At 36.9% G+C, this 20,195-nt stretch overlaps 2 protein-coding genes across 2 annotated transcripts; one reads left to right on the top strand and one right to left on the bottom strand.

Moving 5' to 3' along the window:
• The first annotated feature begins 834 nt into the window (after nt 1-834).
• On the top strand, nt 835-7,607 carry LOC308701393 (GTPase IMAP family member 8-like). The gene is made up of 3 exons (XM_081383658.1): nt 835-906; nt 3,748-4,341; nt 4,837-7,607. The coding sequence occupies exons 2-3, from the start codon at nt 3,762-3,764 to the stop codon at nt 5,982-5,984; spliced, it is 1,728 nt and encodes a 575-aa protein (XP_081239784.1). The 5' UTR covers nt 835-906; nt 3,748-3,761; the 3' UTR covers nt 5,985-7,607.
• Nucleotides 7,608-17,061: 9,454 nt separating this feature from the next.
• On the bottom strand, nt 17,062-19,956 carry LOC308701770 (GTPase IMAP family member 7-like). Its single transcript, XM_081384200.1, has 3 exons — nt 19,436-19,956; nt 18,972-19,030; nt 17,062-18,860 (listed from the first exon to the last, which is right to left on the bottom strand). Exons 2-3 carry the CDS (start codon nt 18,981-18,983, stop codon nt 17,697-17,699), a joined length of 1,176 nt encoding a protein of 391 aa, XP_081240326.1. The 5' UTR covers nt 18,984-19,030; nt 19,436-19,956; the 3' UTR covers nt 17,062-17,696.
• Between the last annotated feature and the right edge of the window lie 239 nt (nt 19,957-20,195).

The raw sequence follows: 20,195 nt of genomic DNA, 5'->3' as shown, positions 1-20,195 counted from the left end.
TGCCTTTCAATTTCTAGAACAAGTCCAATTCCCACTGATTTGAAGAAACACATTTGAATGTCTCAAAATCCCATGATGGCCCGCACTTGACTCCTAGTCTACTTTCACTTTCGTTCTTCACAATACTCCCCAATTCGCAGTTTGCTCCGCGCACACAAGACTATTGCAGCATAAATGTTTAGGCTACTTTTTCTTTGTCTTGTTACATTATAAGGGCAATTCAAAAGATTGAAAATATTCCAAAAACATAAATTCCAGTGTTTTCACGGTGAAAATAATGTCTATTTCCAACCCTTCTTTCCTTCATGTTCTTGTTCACAGTTTCTTGCGCATACGTATAAACTAGTCCAAGTGATACATTACAAATAACACACAATTTATTATTTGATTGTCTGCTGTTAAGAAATAAAATTTGACTTAATCATCTGACTTGATCTCCTCCATGCATCAATCATGAACATTTATTAAAACATAATAAGTCTTGATATAAGTAAATTATTACAAATTAGTGTCGTTATATGGATCTAACAACTGATGCAGTCTCAGTGCTTTGATATTATTATATTTCTTTCTAATGTTAGGAAATTTAATATTTTTTGTTGCTTGATAACACGTGATTTATACAATCCAAGTAGCCTACAGTAACCAGACTCCTCGTCTTCTTTAGCGCTACAAGCTCAGAAACAATTAAAATATGTTGGTGTTTTTCATATATGTCTTGATGTACCCTTGCTCTATTTCATTGTCTGAGGTTAACACTCATCCGGCTTTGCTCCGCCTTTCAACATTGTTAAACTTATAAAATTTGAAATCGAAAGCAGTAATCTCAGAGCATCTCTGTCAAGTCTGTAATCAGCACAAGGCTCCAACATTTTCATTTGTATCTTGAAGTGCATTTCCGGACAGGTAAGGATAACAACTCCCTTTGTTATATTAAGTAGTGGAAACAGTTAAATTAACACCATGTGTGACTGAGCCGAACTGGGTTTAGTTAAGTTTATCCATAGTTCTCTTCACTGGCGTTTATTCCAAGTTGAAGCCTAAAAGAATTATATAAATTAGCCCAATTTATAGCGGTACGTGTGCAAACGGAGTTGGGTCAATATCACTATAAAGTGCCCAAGGTGTCCTCGTTAGATTCGCTCAGTCATCAAAAAAATAATGCAAAATAACGCAATTCTGAGGTTTTATTATAAATGGCCAAACATTTACACACATACAGTACAAGTGAGAACTTTCTCACGAAACATAGAACGCGTTTCGGACACCCTTTACACGCATCAACACAAAATAGAATCGAAAGCAAACAAGCGACAGTTGCAGGCACCCGTTCCGTAAGTTACACATATAGAGTTCTGTGAATTTTGGATTATCACATAAAACAATGCTGGATGGAAACTCTAAGATGCACATAAACATAAACGCATGTGCTCAATTGAGGCAGGTATTTTTTTACCCAATAAGACATGCGCAATAAACTCATAAGACAATAAACAATTAGGCCTATAAGACAATAAACTCATTAACCACATACATAGGCCAACATAGATGTGCAAAAAACAAAACAAAAACAAAACACAGAGGATGGTTTTGGATAACTGTACTCGTTGGAATCATCATAAAATGTTGGTTGTTACATTGGCGTATTTTCCAATTATCTTCAATGGGAGCGCCGCGTTTTTGAAACGTCGTGAGTGGAAAAAAAACAGAGCCGTATAGAGAGAGAGTTGCGACAACGGAAGTTCAAAATGCTTAGTTGTCACGTGATTCGCGTAGACCTCAGATCGTTTTAGAAAGTTCAATAGAAGTTCAGATAGTTCCGCCAATTCAAATCGATGTAGTTATAGAGTAGAACTGTGATTTTTGGTAGTTTTTAGTCAATAAATGCATTGATTTACTTTACAATATAATACACTGACATGTGAATGTAGTAGCCTATACGTGTATGTAGTTACAGCAATGTTGTTTTAAAAGATAAAAATCTGCTAATATTTAATGTTTAGTCAAGTCAACAGATTGTAGATTGTGACAGATTGCATCAAAGCAGCTTCAAAGTGATAACATGAAAATAATACAACAAAGTTTGTTTCTAGAAGAAAACTATGTCATCGTCCACTTTAAGGCAGATCAATAATATTGTTGAATATTAAATGTCCCCATCTAAAGCAAGCCAAAATCTACATAATATATTTGATTTTAAATCAAAACATGATTATACACACACACAAACACATTATTTCCTTTTAACATAATTTGATAAATTCATGACATACATCACTTTAATCTATAAAACCTAAGTTTAAATTATTTTTTAGTACATTTAAATAATAAAAATTTGTGTCAGCGTGTGCAACTGTCCGCACAAATGAACAGTCATTTGGTGAAAATGAAACAGAAATTCACAGAAAATGGTGTCTTAAAGGTCCCATGACATGCTACTTTTTGTAGGCTTTAATATAGGCCTTACTGGTCCCTAGTACTGTATCTGAAATCTCTTTCCAAAAATTCAGTCTCAGTGCAGAATTATAGCCACTATAAGCCAGTCCCAGAATGAGCTTCCTTCAGACGGGCTGTTTCGGTGTCTGTAGCTTTAAATGTTAATGAGGAGGAGAAAGGCGGCGTAAGGTGGAGGGTGGGTGTGGCCTTGACCATCTGCGGCAACGGTAGACCATGCATGTTTACATTGGATATATTGCAATGGCACGGAGACACGCAGTCGTTCAAGCATTTCAGTTTGACCCAGAATCTGATCCAGATGGAGAAGCAACGGATGAAGAAGTTGCAACTCAGCGGTTCCAGCAGGACGTTTCCGAATGGTTAGTTTAAAATATTATGTCTGGATACGGTACTTTATTCGGATGGTTTAGTTATTATCATGTAGCTAACGCTAACCTAACAGCCTTTTCACGGGAGATCTGTAACGTCTGTAATTTATCTTATTACAATTACATCAAGCTCTGCGATCTTGAAATGCGGATATCGCGCACGCCGTATAACCAACAGGAAAACGCTATCCAAATAACAAAGAAGTGTACAACACTCGCGTTACAGTGTGTGTATTCACACACATACTTGATGCGATCTAACTTTACATTAGCGCAAGTAACTGCATAGCTAATGTTACAGCCACATTCTACGTGTAACAAGCTAGGTAACCATAAACAGTAAAGCAACAACTTGTATCATTAGTTGACTTACTTGTCCGAGTTGTGTAACGTTAGCTGAGCCAAAGAGAGTTGATACTGATCCAGACTTTAGTTTCAGACATTCAGCAAGCCCAGCTCTGTATTAACCCCTCGGTGTTCATTTGTACATCCAATTATTGAGCAATTATTGTGCTTTGCTCGCTCAAAAGCCATTATATCTCTCGTGGACAAACTAAAATCGCGCGCGCGCGTTCCTACTTCCTAGCTCATTTTCTCATGGGCGGAAAATATTCTCTGGGCGGGCAAAGCAGAGACAGGGGAGGTAACATTCCTCCTTATAACGTCACAAGGAGGAGATTCAAGATCAGCGCGGTTGAGCGTCCATTTTCTCAAAGGCAGAGAAAGATAGCAAAAGCTCGATTTACACCGATTAAAATTTCTAGAAACTTGGGGACCATATCCACTGAATCCCTTTTTGCTTCTTGTGTTTGCTCCCCATAAATTGTAAAAGCATAAATTGTTATAAAAGCCCATAAAAGCATAAATTGTTTTTCATGTATTTTTTTTTCTTTTACACCATGTTAATTTTATTTATTTATAGGCAACGAAATAAAAATGGAGATGACAAATGAGCTGTCAAATCTGCGTTTGAATTTGGTCTTGCTAGGAAAAACTGGAGTTGGGAAAAGTACATCAGGAAACACAATACTGGGAAAAGAAGTTTTCACATCAGAGGACTCCCTTAAACTCACTCAAGATTTTGCTGGTGAAGACACTGATGTTTGTAAGTTACCGATCACTGTTTATGACACACCGGGATTGTCTGGTACAGAGAGTAAGGAAAAGCTTAGGAAATATGAAGAGTTTCTGCAGAAAAATGAATCAGGCCTCTGTGCGTATCTCATGGTTCTCCAGTGTGACAGATTCACTGAAAAAGATCAAGAAGCTGTGGAGAAGATTGAGGAGCTCCTGGGAGAAAAACGCATGCAGAAAGCCTGGATTCTCTTCACTGGAGAAGATCAACTCAACGATAAAAATAAGAGCATAAATCAAGTCATTAAAGAGACTGAAACCTTGAGGAAACTTATTCAGAAATATGAGGGCAGATTCCACAGTTTCAACAACAAGACGAATGAACCAAGCGATCAAGTCAATTCTCTGATATCTAAAGTTTTCATGAGGAACTTGGAGAATCGTAAGTTTATTTTTAACTAGATTTAAAGGGAATATTTAGCCATGCATCATATTAATGTAGGAATTGAGATTCCTTTATTAATAAATAAAATCATTATGGCCACAATATCTGTTTGCCAAAGGAGATTATAGTTTCAGTAAAAGGAAAATGTTTCAGGACAAGAAAATGTGATATGTATATATATATATTTTTTTACAAATGGAACAATCCCAAAGTTTCGGAGTTTATAAGCAGCAGTGATATGGCCTGATATTATCTGCCTGTGTAATTGATATTTACTGTATGTTTACTGTAAGATATCATATAAATTTAACATAATATTCATGCACATTCATGGATATTCATACATATCTACCCCTTTTACATTTCTCCATCTCAAGTTTTTCACCCGGGAATTACATGCAGGAACCAGAATATATCAGTGAAAAAGTGGCTTACAGGATAAAATAAGTAATTGTTTGATTTTTTTTTTATATATATATATATTTTTTGCAGTATCAAAACAACCACAGCAAAGAATTCCAATCAACATCCAGGATATTCCTGTCGATAGACGTTTATCCAGACGGATTGTTCTTCTGGGTAAAAGTGGTGTTGGGAAGAGTGCTGCTGGAAACACAATACTGGGACAGAAAAAGTTTAAATCTAAGATGAGTACGAGTTCAGTAACCTGTGAATGTTCAGTGGAACACGCCACTGTTTCAGACAGATCTGTGTCTGTAGTTGATACTCCTGGATTATTTGACACAATTATTAAAACTGAAGAGTTAATGATGGAGATAGCAAGAAGTGTTTATATATCCAGTCCTGGACCGCACGCTTTTCTCATTGTTCTGCGTCTAAATGACAGATACACTGTACATGAGCAGCAGATTCCTCAGATAATTGAGTTGATGTTTGGTGAAGATGTGCTAAAATACTCCATCATTCTCTTCACTCATGGAGATCATCTAGAAGAAGAGACAGTAGATGAGCTCATTAAGGAGAACTGTAAATTAAGACATCTAGTTGATCAGTGTGGAGGCAGATATCACGTGTTCAACAATAGAGATCAGAATAACAGAGAGCAGGTGAACGATCTACTGCAGAAGATTGACACAATGATAGAGCAGAATGGAGGAGGACACTACAGTAATCAGATGCTTAAACGTGCTGAGAGAATCAAACAAGAGGCAGAAGAGCAGAGAAAGAGAGATGAAGAGAAGAGAAAACAACAAGAGCAGAATCTAAGTAAAGAGGAGATTGACAGAGTTGTAAAGGAGACTGAGAAGAGAGTCAGAGCAGAGTTAGAAGCTCAAGGATTAAAAAAATTCTTTTCCGAGTACAATAGTCATTTTCAAATGGCAGCTTTTGTTGTTGGTGGGATAGCTGTTGGTGCATTGGTTTTAACTGGTGTTGGAGCTGGTGTTGGAGCTGGTGTTGGAGCTGTTGTAACAGCTGTTAGTGGTGGAGGAGCTACTGTTTCAGGTTCTGTTGCTGGAGCTACTCTTTCAGCTTCTATTGGTGCTGGCGGAGCTGCTGCTGCTGGAGCTGTTGCTGCTGGAGCTCAAATTGGAGCTGCTGTTGGAGCTGGTGTTGGAGCCATCGCTGGAGGTGTTGGTGGAGCTGTTCTTGGAGTTGCTAATAGTAAAGATGCCAGTTGAGCTGTCACTCAGTACGTTTACGTGCACCCATAATGCGATTATAATGGCATTTTGGCAATATTGCGATTAAACCTTACCTCATGTAAACCCAATAATTCAATCAAACTAATGCGATTAACCTCATAATTGTAATAACCATATTAGCATTAAACTATGTGGTGTACACTGATTTTAATCACAATAAACAGGCATGTAAAAACCTTAACCGCTTTATTACCGGTTCTACTGTACTCGGTTCCACACGGATGCCGTGTGTTGTTCACACAACTTAATGAATTAACTCTGTTAACTCTGAAAATGTGTTCGGAATTTTTCTCTTTTCCAAATTGCTAAACTCAACCCGCTGCGCATGCAGTTTCTGCTCTGTATCTTCATCCAGACAGTGCAGGCAAACCCATCATTGCGATGTTCATCACGGCACCAAATGATTTCCAGTACGTCCATAAATTATTATTATTTTATTTGATATTATTCGATTAATACAATGGCCGGTAACATTGTATGCCTATCTGAGTGTGGAATGGCCATACTTATTAGCGAATAATCAGAATAATGAAAATTGCATGTAAACTGGAGTGAAGGTCATCTAAACATCTAAATGTAAGCGATAAAGACCTTACTCTGATTATTAGACAGAATCGCATTATTGGTGCACATGTTAACATAATCAATGTTGGTACTCTAGTCTTTTATCAGAACTTGTTTGATAAATAATTTTGTAGATACACATATAAATGTATGTAATCAAAAATTAATCCAAATGTTTTGATTAGGAATTTCCTTTAGGTTACTTTTTAGTTTATTGTAGCTTTGATTTTTTTTTTTTATTGTGATACAAAAATAACTGATTTGAACTGATCAGCCTTTCTGAAAATAATCTTGTGTGTTTTATTTGAGAGGTGACTGAGTCCATATAACGAGTGTAGTAACAGTAGTGTAGTAGTTGAATTTACTAAAAAAAATTTATCGTAAGTGGTTGCACACAATTGATTTTAGCTACATTTAAACAAATGCATTAAGTTGAACTTAATCAATAATCCACTTACGATAAAAAAAATTCAACTAATCATTTTTTTTCAGTGTATGAGTGTAGTCTTTTACTCCTTAGGCAAATCTCTGCTGCTCCTTCTTGATGATATTTTTATATAGTTTTATCTGCTTAAAATCTGTTTATTTGTTGTGGTATCAGAAAGAGAGTATTTTGCTGAAATTGTGTGTAATCATGTAGATAAAACTGAACTGAAAAAGTAAGACATGAGTTGTCAGTTTAACGGCCATAGCAGTACATTTCCATTCCCTTTGCTTGTTATATTAAAACTAGTTATAGGTTATAAAGATATTCACATGCAAACTGTGTGTTGCTTCAAGAAAGCAACCATACATTTGTGTTGTTTAACTTTCTTTCTTTCATGTGCATTTATTCTTCATTTTTTCAATCATTTATCATGTTTTCATTTTATTGTTCCATTTTATCATATACTCATTAATAATAATCATTTAAACCATTTATATACAATTTTTTATTCACTGATTAGTCATTTGTGGATTAGGAATGGATTCATGCTGATCAGAAAAAGTATGAAACAAAATTCTTCAATAAAGATCCTCCTTTTTATCATCATCACGCTGTGTCCTGCTTCTCCTATTCTCTGGCTTTACTCTGTAATGGAAATGATCTATTTAGTGGTCAGACTGCAATGAGAACAAATCCTCTTATCTTTGAAGTACTTTATTCTTGCAAGAAGGCCATTCACATACAGACATCAGAGTTTTCTGCTGAGAAGGGCAACCCCGCCTTCTTATATATCACTCACACCTCACTCTGCTGTTTTCCTGCATGTTCATTCAGAAAGTGTTGTATTTCTATACCGCTGTAACCTCTAAATCATTCTAAAACATTCCCATAACATGCTGCAATCAAGTATTGCCCTTACCTGTAGATTAAAGATGCTAAATGTTGAATCAGAGTCACTGGGTGTTTGCCAATATTAATATCTCACTATAACAATCATGAAATAATGCTAGGTAAAAATCACTCTGAAACTTGTTTAAAAGGTTTTACGAATCACCATCACAACATGGTTATATTTTACTCAAAAAAGTTCAGAATAAAACCCCCGAGAAAAAAAAACCCACAAAGCTTTTTATACTATTCTCATCAAAAAGGCTGTTTTTTTTTAGCTATGGACTTTCATTATAGTGCAGCCTTTCACTTAGAAAGTAAACATTTGGACTTTAGTTAACATAAACTTGCAAAAAGCACATATTCAACTAGCTATTTTACTGCTGACAGCTGACATCTTATTTTAACAATGTATGTACTTAGTGAGAGTCTGTGTATATGTATGACTATGCTTTTTAATAAAATGAGGAACTGCTGTTGTTGTTAACCAGATGAGACTTTTAGTTATTATTCTGTAGGTTTGATTTTTGCGGTTCTCTGAGTGTTCAAAATTTCACACAGCTGCCTTGACAAAGTGGGATGACAGCAGAAAAACTAAAGAGGAAGTGGGGCCTGCTCCCCTCCTGAAAGAGGAAGTGGACACTTCTGAGGGGTCAGCATGGAGAGTTCAACTGAATGACAAACCACACAGACAGACTTCCATTCCCTCCTTGTGGTCTAGGTGCACAGCCCTACTGCAGGAAGCTTAATAGCAGAAATGAAAGCTTGACTAAAACTTGGGCTGGATTTGGAGAGTTATGTAAAAGCATGAATAGATTATTGACTACTCTGGAAGAGCCATTATGGCTAGAAAAGCAACAATATTGGTCACTCCATTTCTTTTAACGGTAATTTTCTAGATTCAATAAAAACAATGACTCGCATGCTGTCATCACCAGGGGTACGAGATGGAAATGTTTCTTTCTTCCATGGATCCAAGATTGCGAAGATGGTGTGGAGATTTCCAAATCTTCTTTTAAATAGCGTATGAGCAACAACAAAATGTTTGAAAAATTGAAATTGCATTTGAGAAATTAAAATAGACTATCTTTTAAAGGTAACACTTTAGAATACTGTATCTTACTTACTGCATAACTAATAAGGAATTATTGAGGAACTAATGGATAATTATTTATTAACACTTAAGTCACTACTGTTAACTACTAAGGAAGATGTGTTAACTAATTAGTATGTAATAGAATTGTATGATTGTGATAAGTTTCAGTTAGTTAATCAATAACTAATGAATTATGTCATAACTCTTGAAGAACTATTATTAATTATCTATTAATTAATGTGCAAGAAAAATAACTAAGAAGTAACTACTAATGAACAGTCATACACAGTGGTTACTACAATAAACCGTTTTATTTTAGCAGTGGAGTGGTGGATGAAGTACACAAATCAAGTACTTGAGTAAAAGTACAGATAACCCAATAAAATATTACTCCAGTAAAATGATAAACTATTGGCCTATTCATTTTCAAAATTACCTTAGTAAAAGTACAAATGTAATTACTTGAAAAGTAAAAAGCACTGATCAATGTTTTTTATTTTATTTTCTAGCCAGTTTTAGTCATTCTTCAGCACTAATAAGAAAGATAAGTGCAGACATTTACTAGGCTATATATTGATCTGCAAATAAGCAAACTTTTTATTTAATTAGCAAAATATATCATAATGTATGATAACTTATCTATTTTACAAAGGTTTAGATAATACCATAAATAATGTGTTTTTTACAGTAAGTTTGATTTGAGTCAGAAGTATGTGGTAATTCTGTATTAATTACTAATGAGTTCCCTATATTCTCACTTTAGAATACTGTTCCAGGTTCCAAGTAATTCCTGAAGAATTATCTAATAATTATTTGTTAATTACCAATTAATTTCCTTATATGTTCACTTTAGAATACTGTTTCAGGTTATAAGTAGCCTAATTCCTGGATAATAATTTGATAATTATTTATTAATTACTAATGAGTTCCCTATATTCTCACTTTAGAATACTGTTCCAGGTTCCAAGTAATTCCTGAAGAATTATTTAATAATTATTTGTTAATTACCAATTAACTTCCTTATATGTTCACTTTAGAATACTGTTTCAGGTTATAAGTAGCCTAATTCCTGGATAATTATTTGATAATTATTTATTAATTACTAATGAGTTCCCTATATTCTCACTTTAGAATACTGTTCCAGGTTCTAAGAAATTCCTGCAGAATAATTTGATAATTATTTATGAATTACTAATAAGTTCCCTATATTTTCAGTTTCCCTCAGTCAGTGCCTCAAACATGAATTTACTCAATGGCATTCTATGCTGAGGAAAACAGACACACACAGTACTGTATATAAAATATAAAAACTAATCTGAGGTTAGTTTTGTATGACTGTTCATTAGTAGTTACTTCTTAGTTATTTTTCTTGAACCTTAATTAGTAGATAATTAGTAGTAGTTCTTCAAAAGTTATGACAGAATTCATTATTTATTGATTAACTAACTGTTACTTAACACAATCATAAAAATATATTACATACTGATTAGTTAACACATATTCCTTAGTAGTTAACAGTAGTGAAGAAGTAGTTAATGAATAATTACCTATTAGTTCTTCAATAATTACTTATTAGTTATGCAGTAAGTAAGATACAGTATTCTAAAGTGTTACCCTTTTAAAGTGTTTAATCTATTTGATTTTGAAAAGTTAGGTTTACATTCACTGTGTTAAACTCAAACACATGGCGACTGCATCGGACAATTGAAACTTGATCAGTTCACAAACTGCTATGGCAGACAAAAAGGTGATTCTCTGGCCAGAGAGTGGTGGTTTATTTAATATTGTGAAAATTATTCATAAATACTTTTTTACTCAAAAAAACTGCTGCCACACCTGAACCTGAGCCCTCAGCAGAGATAGTTGCCGCCATGCCTGAACCTGAAAAAATAACAATTAATACCTTGATTATAATCACTCATTAGATATACATTGAAGCAGCAGTGGATTCCAGGACCCACTCCCTTCAGTCCCCCTTTAAAGACCAATTCACATTTAAAGACCAATTCACCTCCCCCTTATAGAACCTTTAGGGTTAAAACAGAATGGTTGTCTAACTAAAATAAGACCCATAATAATCCATCCAAGTAATCTAAGGGCCCTATCTTGCACCCAGCACAATTGACTTTGTACACCGTATCATTCGTTGCTACACAGTCTCACCCCAAAACGTCACATACTGACGCGTCAAGACCAAACGGCAACATACGATGAAAAGGGTACCCCTTTAACATCCATGTGTGACGATTCGGGTTATGGGTAGGTTTAGGTATATGTTAGGGTACCGCTAGGAGGCGCTGCTGGTGCGCTTATGTCTGCGTCCCATATTGACGTTAAAGGGGTAGCCTACCCTTTTCGTCGTATGTTGCGTATGGTCAAGACGCGTCAGTATGTGACGGGACTTTTCCCTCCACAGACGCACATCGGTAAATTAGGGAATGAATTTGTGCTCCCGGGGGCGGTTTCCTGGACTTCCTATTCAGATACATGGCATTGTGGATTCTATCAAATATCAACAGATAAAAAATCAAAACCGGGTGGCTTCTGCTAGAAATCTTATAATGGGCCGTGGTTGGATCTTCCATCAGGACAACGATCCAAAACAAACATCAAAATCAACACAAAAATGTGTTAGGGAGCACAAAATGAACTTCTGCCTTGACCGTCCCAGTCCCTTGACCTGATGAGTGGAGTGAACTGAAGAGAAGAAGCGCCAACATGGATCTGTGAATCTGAAGGATCTGGAGAGATCCTGTATGGAGGAATGGTCTCTGATCTCATGTCAGGTGTTCCCCAAACTCATCAAAGAGAAGAAGACTCAGAGCAGTTATCTTGGCAAAAGGAGATTACAAAAAAGTATTTAATAAAAGGGTATCAATAATTGTGGCCAATTATTGATACCCTTTTATTAAAAGGATTTCCCCCCACTTTCAATTCTTTTACTTAAATGAAAGGTTCGATTTTTGCCAATTTTTTAATGAAAGATCAAAAGGATAAACAATGCAGATTTATTTTTTACAGCCATTTTTGATCATATTTACCAGGGGTGTGATTAATTCTGAGCACGACTGTATAATTTTGAAACTGCATGGAAACGTTCAACATATTCCAAGGGGTTTTCACAACATCAACCAATTATCGTGCCTAGAGCGTTTACCCCACCCAGTATTCAGTCCAATAAGCATTATCAGATTTACAAGAGTGAGTGAGACAGGAACAGATTTATGATACTATTTATGAATGAAAGGGTAAGGATCAGTGTTAATTTGAGTCACAACTTTAATTTTTCTCAAGATTGTCCAAATGCATCCCTGGCAAACCCTATTTCTATTTATTTTTAATCTAGCTCATCTAATACTCAAATACCTATCTACCTGAATCGCTAAATCCGGGGTACACCTATCTGGAATGAGAGAAATCGAGAGTCAGGTTCGTGATTTTACACTTTCCCCAATGGCGCATACAACACCCAGCATCTCACCCGAGCTGCCAGAACCTGCTGATCCTATATTCACTCATTCCGGAGCCGGATCTGTGAGTGAAACTATCACTCCCACTTCTCTCAACCTCTTCCACCCAGACAGTCCTAATAAAATAATAAAATCTGCCTATCTTGTTTGTTGATTAGCCAGGGATTAGCCCTTACAGTTACAAAGATCACAGCAATTAAACCCTTCACCAAGGTCTAAGCTGCGTCATTGCTTCAGGTTGAAGGATTCTGATTGGCTAAGAAATAGATAAACAGTAATATTTCCACACATGGACTGATAGGCAGTAGCACATCTCCAAAGTCTGTACGGCTGCCACTGTAAGACTTGATTTTACTGCTAAAACAAAAGCAGAGATACAACTCATCCTGCAATAAACTAACTAATAATATCACAACTAATAATATTTAAAATAGTTCAAGCTGCTTTAATGGACCAGACTACCAGCGTGTTAGTTTAATATAACAGCCCAAAAGACAAAAATGTCCAATACTTCATCACATTTCATACGGACCGATAGGGCAGAAGTCTTAAGACACTCGGTAGTACAGCGGTTCAAAACAGCAATGTCCACTGCAGTCTGACACAGTCAGTCGTATGAAAAGGATGGTGAAACAGCAGTACAAACAAGTATATAACACAGCAGCTAGCGCTCTTGGGCCGCACCTGCAATAAAAGCACAAATAGTGCATCAATTTCAAATGTGGTCTCATATGAAGCAATCAGAGCGGAGTTACTGTGGCTGCGGATGCTGTTGTAAAGTTTTTTCTTTCTTCAAAGCAGAGACCAGGAGACAGTTGGGATCGCGTTCAACTGAAGTTATTCTTTATTGAGAACTCCTCTGTACGCAGCTGTAGAAACTTCCAACATGATCTAACTCTAATACAGTATGCATTGAGTTATATACATTCCAAGGGGGAGGGATTACATAGAGGTGGAGACTCTGAACAAAGCATGCAAATGAAGTAGGAACACACCCTACTCTGAGTCCAATTGAATCAGCATAACTATACTCTTAGATCGACTACAAAATTATACTGGTGTTCAAGGACAAGCATTAAGCTGGTTTAGATCGTATTTATCTGACCGCTACCATTTTGTTTATTTAAATGGAGAAAAATCTATCATAACTCCAGTAAACTATGGAGTGCCGCAGGGATCTGTGTTAGGCCCTCTATTATTCTCAATATATATGCTACCACTTGGAAATATTATAAGGAAACATGGAATTAGTTTCCATTGTTATGCTGATGACACTCAAATCTATATTTCATCACGGCCAGATGAAAACGCTAAATTATCCAAATTGACAGAGTGTGTTAAAGATATAAAAGATTGGATGACGCATAATTTTCTTTTATTAAATCCAGACAAGACAGAGGTACTACTTATCGGTTCAAAAAACCACCCACAAAACCTCTCACAATACAACTTTAACATAGTAGGATGTCCTGTTACTTCATCCTCTACAGTAAAAGACCTGGGTGTTATATTAGACTGCAACCTGTCTTTTGAAAATCATATTTCATATGTTACAAGAACAGCCTTTTTCCACCTTAGAAACATTGCTAAGCTACGTAATATGCTATCAGTTTCTGACGCAGAAAAGTTAGTTCATGCATTCATGACCTCGAGACTAGATTACTGTAATGCGTTATTAGCCGGTTGTCCTGCATCCTTAATAAACAAGCTACAGTTAGTCCAAAATGCCGCCGCTAGAGTTCTAACTAGATCAAGAAAATATGATCATATAACACCGATTTTATCATCCCTACATTGGTTACCTATAAAGTCCCGTATTAATTACAAGGTATTGCTACTGACTTATAAAGCCCTAAACGGCTTAGCTCCAGTCTATTTAACCGATCTTCTATCGCCCTATAATCCATCGCGCTCTTTAAGGTCACTAAATTCGAGGCTTTTGGTCATACCTAGGATATCCAGATCCACCAAAGGAGGGAGAGCATTTTCACATTTAGCACCAAAACTCTGGAATAGTCTTCCGGATACTGTTCGTTGCTCAGACTCGCTCTCCCAGTTTAAAACTAGATTAAAGACGCATCTCTTCAGCCAGGCATTCATATAATACTTTTAATCCTACAGTTAAATCCGACCTCTAGTTCATAAACGCCAGAGGAGAACTGGCCCCCGACTGAGCCCGGGTTCTCCCAAGGTTTTTTTTTTCTCCATTAGGTCACCTGATGGAGTTTTTCGGTTCCTTGCCACTGTTGCCTTTGGCTTGCTCAGTTGGGGATATTTGGGGATATTTAATTGAATTAATCAATCAACGATACTATTGATCAGCATTACCGAACGTAGACGTTCCACTAGAAACAAACATTGATGTATTGTTCTAATTTATTACTGTGAAGCTGCTTTGATACAACCTGTGTTGTGAAAAGCGCTATATAAATAAACTTGACTTGACTTGACTTGACTTGACATGCTGATACTGGCCAGGAGCTCCAATTCCAAGAGCCATCCCAGAGCCGTTAAAGACAAAAGGTGAAAGTCAATCAACCTAACGATTCAACGTCTGGACTGTGGCTCTTGCTCCAAGGGCCATTAAAGACAATAGGTTAGCGTCTCCGTGATCTGACTCATTTAACTTACAAAGGAAAAACAGGTCAGGCAGGAATATCTTGCTGTAAACTCAATAATCACTTTCTCAGTTTATATACTATCTAAATTAAAACCTCAAATGCTAAAATCAGTATTCTTCACCGTGATGTTATGTAAGGAAGCATATCTGAAAACATATTCTTAAATTTTAACCCTTCAATGCTATGTCCATGAAATTTCAGTGGGACCGCTGTCCTGCTCTTGATCGTATTCAAGCAGTTCAACAATGACCAAACAAGCTCCTCTGTGAGTCATGCTGTCTGGTTGACAGAGTCCAACTCCATACAGAGAAAAGAGATCCTCTGCACAGCGAAGACTTGGCTCTTTTCCCAGTTGACCTGAAGTCCCAACAGGCTGAGGTAACTGAGCACCATGTCCCTGTGTTCGCACAACTGATCCCGAGACTGAGCCAGAATCAGCCAGTCGTCGAGATAGTTGAGAATGCGAATGCCGCATTCTCTGAGAGAAACAATGGCTGCCTCCGCGACCTTCGTAAAGACACGAGGCGACAGGGACAGCCTGAAGGGTAGGACCTTGTACTGATATGTTTGACCCTCGAATGCAAAGCGCAGATACGGACAGTATGTGCTAAGGAGTATATTGTATTGAATACAAAAGCGGACGGGTAGCCAATGAAGTCTGCATAAAATTGGAGTAATATGCGAAGATTTCTTTGTGTATGTGAGAACTCTAGCTGCAGTTTTGAATATATTGGATCTTATTTACTGATGAATTGGGTAAGCCATAGAAAAAGAATCGCAATAGTCAAGCCGTGAAGTAATGAAAGTGTGAAACGAAGTAGAGTCTGAGTGTACTGGACAACACTTAACTGGCTCCAGGGTGGGCCACAGGCACATTTGGAGGTGGTTTGAAATGTGATTCCGATAAGATTTTTACAGTTGTGTCTCAGTCTGGCTGCTCAAATTGGATCACTCTTTTACTTCACTCTTAAGTGACACAATGATAACGTCAAAAATGGTGATGGAAATGCCAGAAGTATTCATACAGTATTCAAACAAAGCTAAAGTCAGCTGTGATTACAACACAGGACATCACAATATATACCAGTGTTCTCTGTCACTGGATTTTTCTCCTGCGACAGATGAGTTCTGTACTGCAACTCGACAGGCGCTTATTTGGAGATTGAGATGATGCACCCCCATTTTTCCTGCATAATGTTTTTAAAGCCTCATCAAAAATCTGGGTATGTCTGCGTCATTTTGTGGTCACACAAGTGATTTGAAACTGCATGTCAAATTACCCCAAAAAACAATGCAGGTCAAAGTTTCAAAACAGCAAATAACAAAACAACCCATAAACAGCTCTGACAAACAAAGAGTAAAATGCTTTTCCTACAATTATATGAATTACTGTTTTGATTATATGAATTACATGTTTTGTTTCACCTGCTATTATGTCCTTATATTGCAAAGATAACAGTGTAGGTAGGACTAACAGAAAATTAGGAATTATCATTTTGTCAATGTATGGAATATGGTATTATGCTATGCACCTAAGAGGGAAAACTAAGAAAACTGTCTTCAATTGACAATGAAAACTTGCATTCAGTTATTTTAAATTAAATGTGTAACATTACAGTGTGAGGTTTATTATTATAGTTTAAGATGAGTATTATTATAGTTTTATAAATCATTAATATTTGGATTGAGCTTACTCTAGCTCAACAACAGTGGCAAACTCCATACTTTGACTAACAAAGATATTTCTATGGCGCAAAACGGGTAATCACAATCCGTTACATGCACACTATTCCACACAAATTAGTTATTTCTCCTGATCCTGGTGCAAGTCTCTCATTCGCCTTTCTGCAGAATCATAGCATTGACTGACAGGTTTGCTAAGCCCCGCCTTTCCAAGAACTGGGAATCCTGCAGACAATGTTACAACTGCCAACCTAACCAATAACTGAAGGACAATGAAAGATTTTGTTCAGTTTTCATTTTTTTTCTGGGTTTTTTCAATCACAGTGTGCCAAATATGGGTCAAGATGACATTCATTGTGTTACATCAATGGAGGAGAGGTATGGATCCAAGCACAGCATAAGTTTATTAAAAAACAAAGATAATCAACTCAAGAAAACAGGAATGCAACAGCTTACCAACATGCACAAACAATGACTGACAAAGACCGACTGAAACACTCAGCTAATTAAACAAGGAAACTTTGAATTAATAAGAAAAAAATCTATTCTTTTTAATAGTGATATTTTTCATTGTATTTTTTCTTTTTTAACCCTGAAATTTAATAGTGTCCTTGATAAGTTATCTCACATAAAGAGTCTTGTGATCAGTATTGCTCCAGTTTAAGATGCCCATCTGAAGAGATCATTTTCACAATGGACTTTCTTATTCCACAGTATAAAAACACATTGTCATTTCAACAGTTATGGATTTCGTAAAAATAAAACATACAAAAATCAAATGCAATTTATGGATGTCTTTTTGATGACGAGAAATTAAAAAATGAAATTTAGAAAATAATGTCTGTAGCAGAAATCTGAATTCTGATGTTGAAGTTGCAAAAAATCTGACGAGATTAGAGTCATTGCAACATTTTTAACTAAAATGAAATGTGAAAACTATCACTGTATTGCTGCAAAAGCTCCGGCAGCTCCAGCTAATCCTGCTAATGCTGTAACAGGAAGTTCATTTCCTCCTATAATGTGACCAATCACAGCTCCGGCTGATAAACCACACACAACACCTCCTGACTTCAGCAATAACTGTCTAACAGCGCTGGGATGCTCATGAGAAAATGAGCGGATTACCTGACTCTTCAACATCAATCTCCAGAGATTCCCTATCAAAACTCCTGCAGTTGATGCTGATCCTCCAGTAAAGAAACCCTTAGTGAACATCCATCCACGTGAAGAGTCTTCCTTCCACACCGAAACACCTCCCGTCACCACAGCAAAAACCATAATTACACAGACATATTTCAGCTTTATCTGCTTAAAGAACAGGTCTTTCTCCCTCTTCCCAGCTTTGTCCTGTTTCTCCTGGTCATATTCTATCCTTACTCGCATCTCTGTCTCTCGTCTGACTCTGTCTAACATCATTTGACGTTCTCTCACTCTCCTCTCCTCCTCTTCTCTCTTTTCCTTCTCTGCCCTCCTCTCGGTCTCCTGCATCATTTCTAGTGTGTAACGGGAGTTTGTGTTCTCAGTTACCAGTCTGTGGATCTTCTCCATGAGTTCAGTCACCTGCCGTCTGTTTGCTGGGTCTTTAACGTTAAACTCATGATATCTCTGACCACATCGGTTAATGAAACCAGATAATTGAGGATTTGCACTGATCATTTCTCCTAGTGTCATGTCTCTCTGATCCACATGAGTGAAGAGCACTAGAGTAAATCTGAGAGCTTCTACACCAAACTTCTGCTCAAACCAATCAATGAAATCCTTCTCATGTTCAGTGAAAGTGCTTAAAGGCAGAATCAGCAGGATGACATGAGCTCCTGGTGGACGTAGAGCTCTCTTCAGCTCCGAGTCTGAATCAAAGTCAGTGTGAGTGGAGAATCTGAAGTCTGGAGTATCGATCACTGTCACGCTTCTGTTATTAACTTCTCCAGTGTGTGTCTTACAGACTCTGGTCACTGATGAAGAGCTCTTTAGTGACTCAAACACTCGATCATTAAAGATGACGTTTCCTGTGGCGCTTTTCCCGGATCCGGTTTTGCCAATCAACAGCAGCCGACAATCTCCATCTTCATCTCTATCTCTCATCGACAATGGGCTCTGAAACCTCTAAAATACATAAAACCATGCAGCATACAGTCAATTAAAAGACTCATAAATTATTGTCTGCTACAATTAAAAAAAGTATGGGGTTGAAGAGAAAGATGTTAAAATATTTACCTGATAAGCCATGCCAAGGTCTCTTTTCACCAATTTCACCAAGAAAATAAGAGTTCAAACTACGAAAAAAAAAAAAAAAAAAAAGTTTAGATACACAATACAAATCTGCATATGCATGAATAACATGTAAATTGTTTATGTGTGCTTTATGTAAGTGAAATTTTTCAGTGCTGTGAGATTCACTGTTGAACAGAACTGATCACACACATCTGTTTCAACATTCAATATCGTATATAAGGCAGGTTACTCGTATGTTCCTGTACAATAACATGGCGATTTTTTTAACGCTTTGGAGAAACAAAAACATTCCCTTAACCCTCTCCAAACCTGGTAGGTTTATGTCTTACCGAGACCTCTAAAGTTGATTGCTTACATAGCTCGTGCTGTTGTAAATTTAACATACACATATCCAGTGCAACATATATTTGTTAAACAAATACAGATTTATTAAACGTTACACTTACTGAGAATCACACAAGACCGAGGAGGTAAAATGCCTTCCGTCATCAGTGAGCTTCAACAAAATGTCAGAAATTTTATTTTACTTTCGCTTTAAACCGTCATGTGACTCTGTTTGTCGCTGCACTCTGTCAGCGCCACACGACTCGCTTGAGATGCGCCTTGTTTGATATGAGAGTGGCCCTGTCCCAAATGGCACACTTCATTTGCGCTTTCGGTCTTGTGGACTACCGTGCGTGTCCACCGCAGTGGCAACTTCCTCTAAGTGCCGCTGGCAACGCTATACGTCTCCGCTTTGGGATGTGTCTATGTTTTTTTTTTCAACACACACAGTATAATCATAAGAGATGCACGTGATTACATTCGGAAATAGACCAGCTTTTTTTCCAAATGCCCCAAGCAAAGATATCCTGTCAATTTTACAAACTTTTATATAAACCCAGCCAGTATAATAACAATGAACACATCCAAAAGTGGACACGCGCCGGCTACCGCGTGCACGCGTCCGTTAAGTCCACGAGAACGTAGTGTGTCCCATTTGTTTAGGTCTTGGTGCTCGCGAGCACATTGGTGATGTGGAACTATTGCATTGGTCAAGCTGTGAAATGAGCAAACCTGCAGTATATTATCAATGAAATGAATGTTGTACAATGTTGTAGTTCTATTTTACAAGTTTTACATAACAATTAAAACATGTTTACATTTTAATTACATTTATTTAGTAGCTGTTTGCACATTTACTGTAAATAGGCTATCAAAGATAAA

Source organism: Scardinius erythrophthalmus, assembly GCF_964197995.2.
Source record: "Scardinius erythrophthalmus genome assembly, chromosome: 14".
Taxonomy (NCBI): Eukaryota; Metazoa; Chordata; class Actinopteri; order Cypriniformes; family Leuciscidae; genus Scardinius; species Scardinius erythrophthalmus.
The sequence above is the reverse complement of the archived record's forward strand: the minus strand, read 5'-3'. Positions and strand labels throughout refer to the sequence as shown.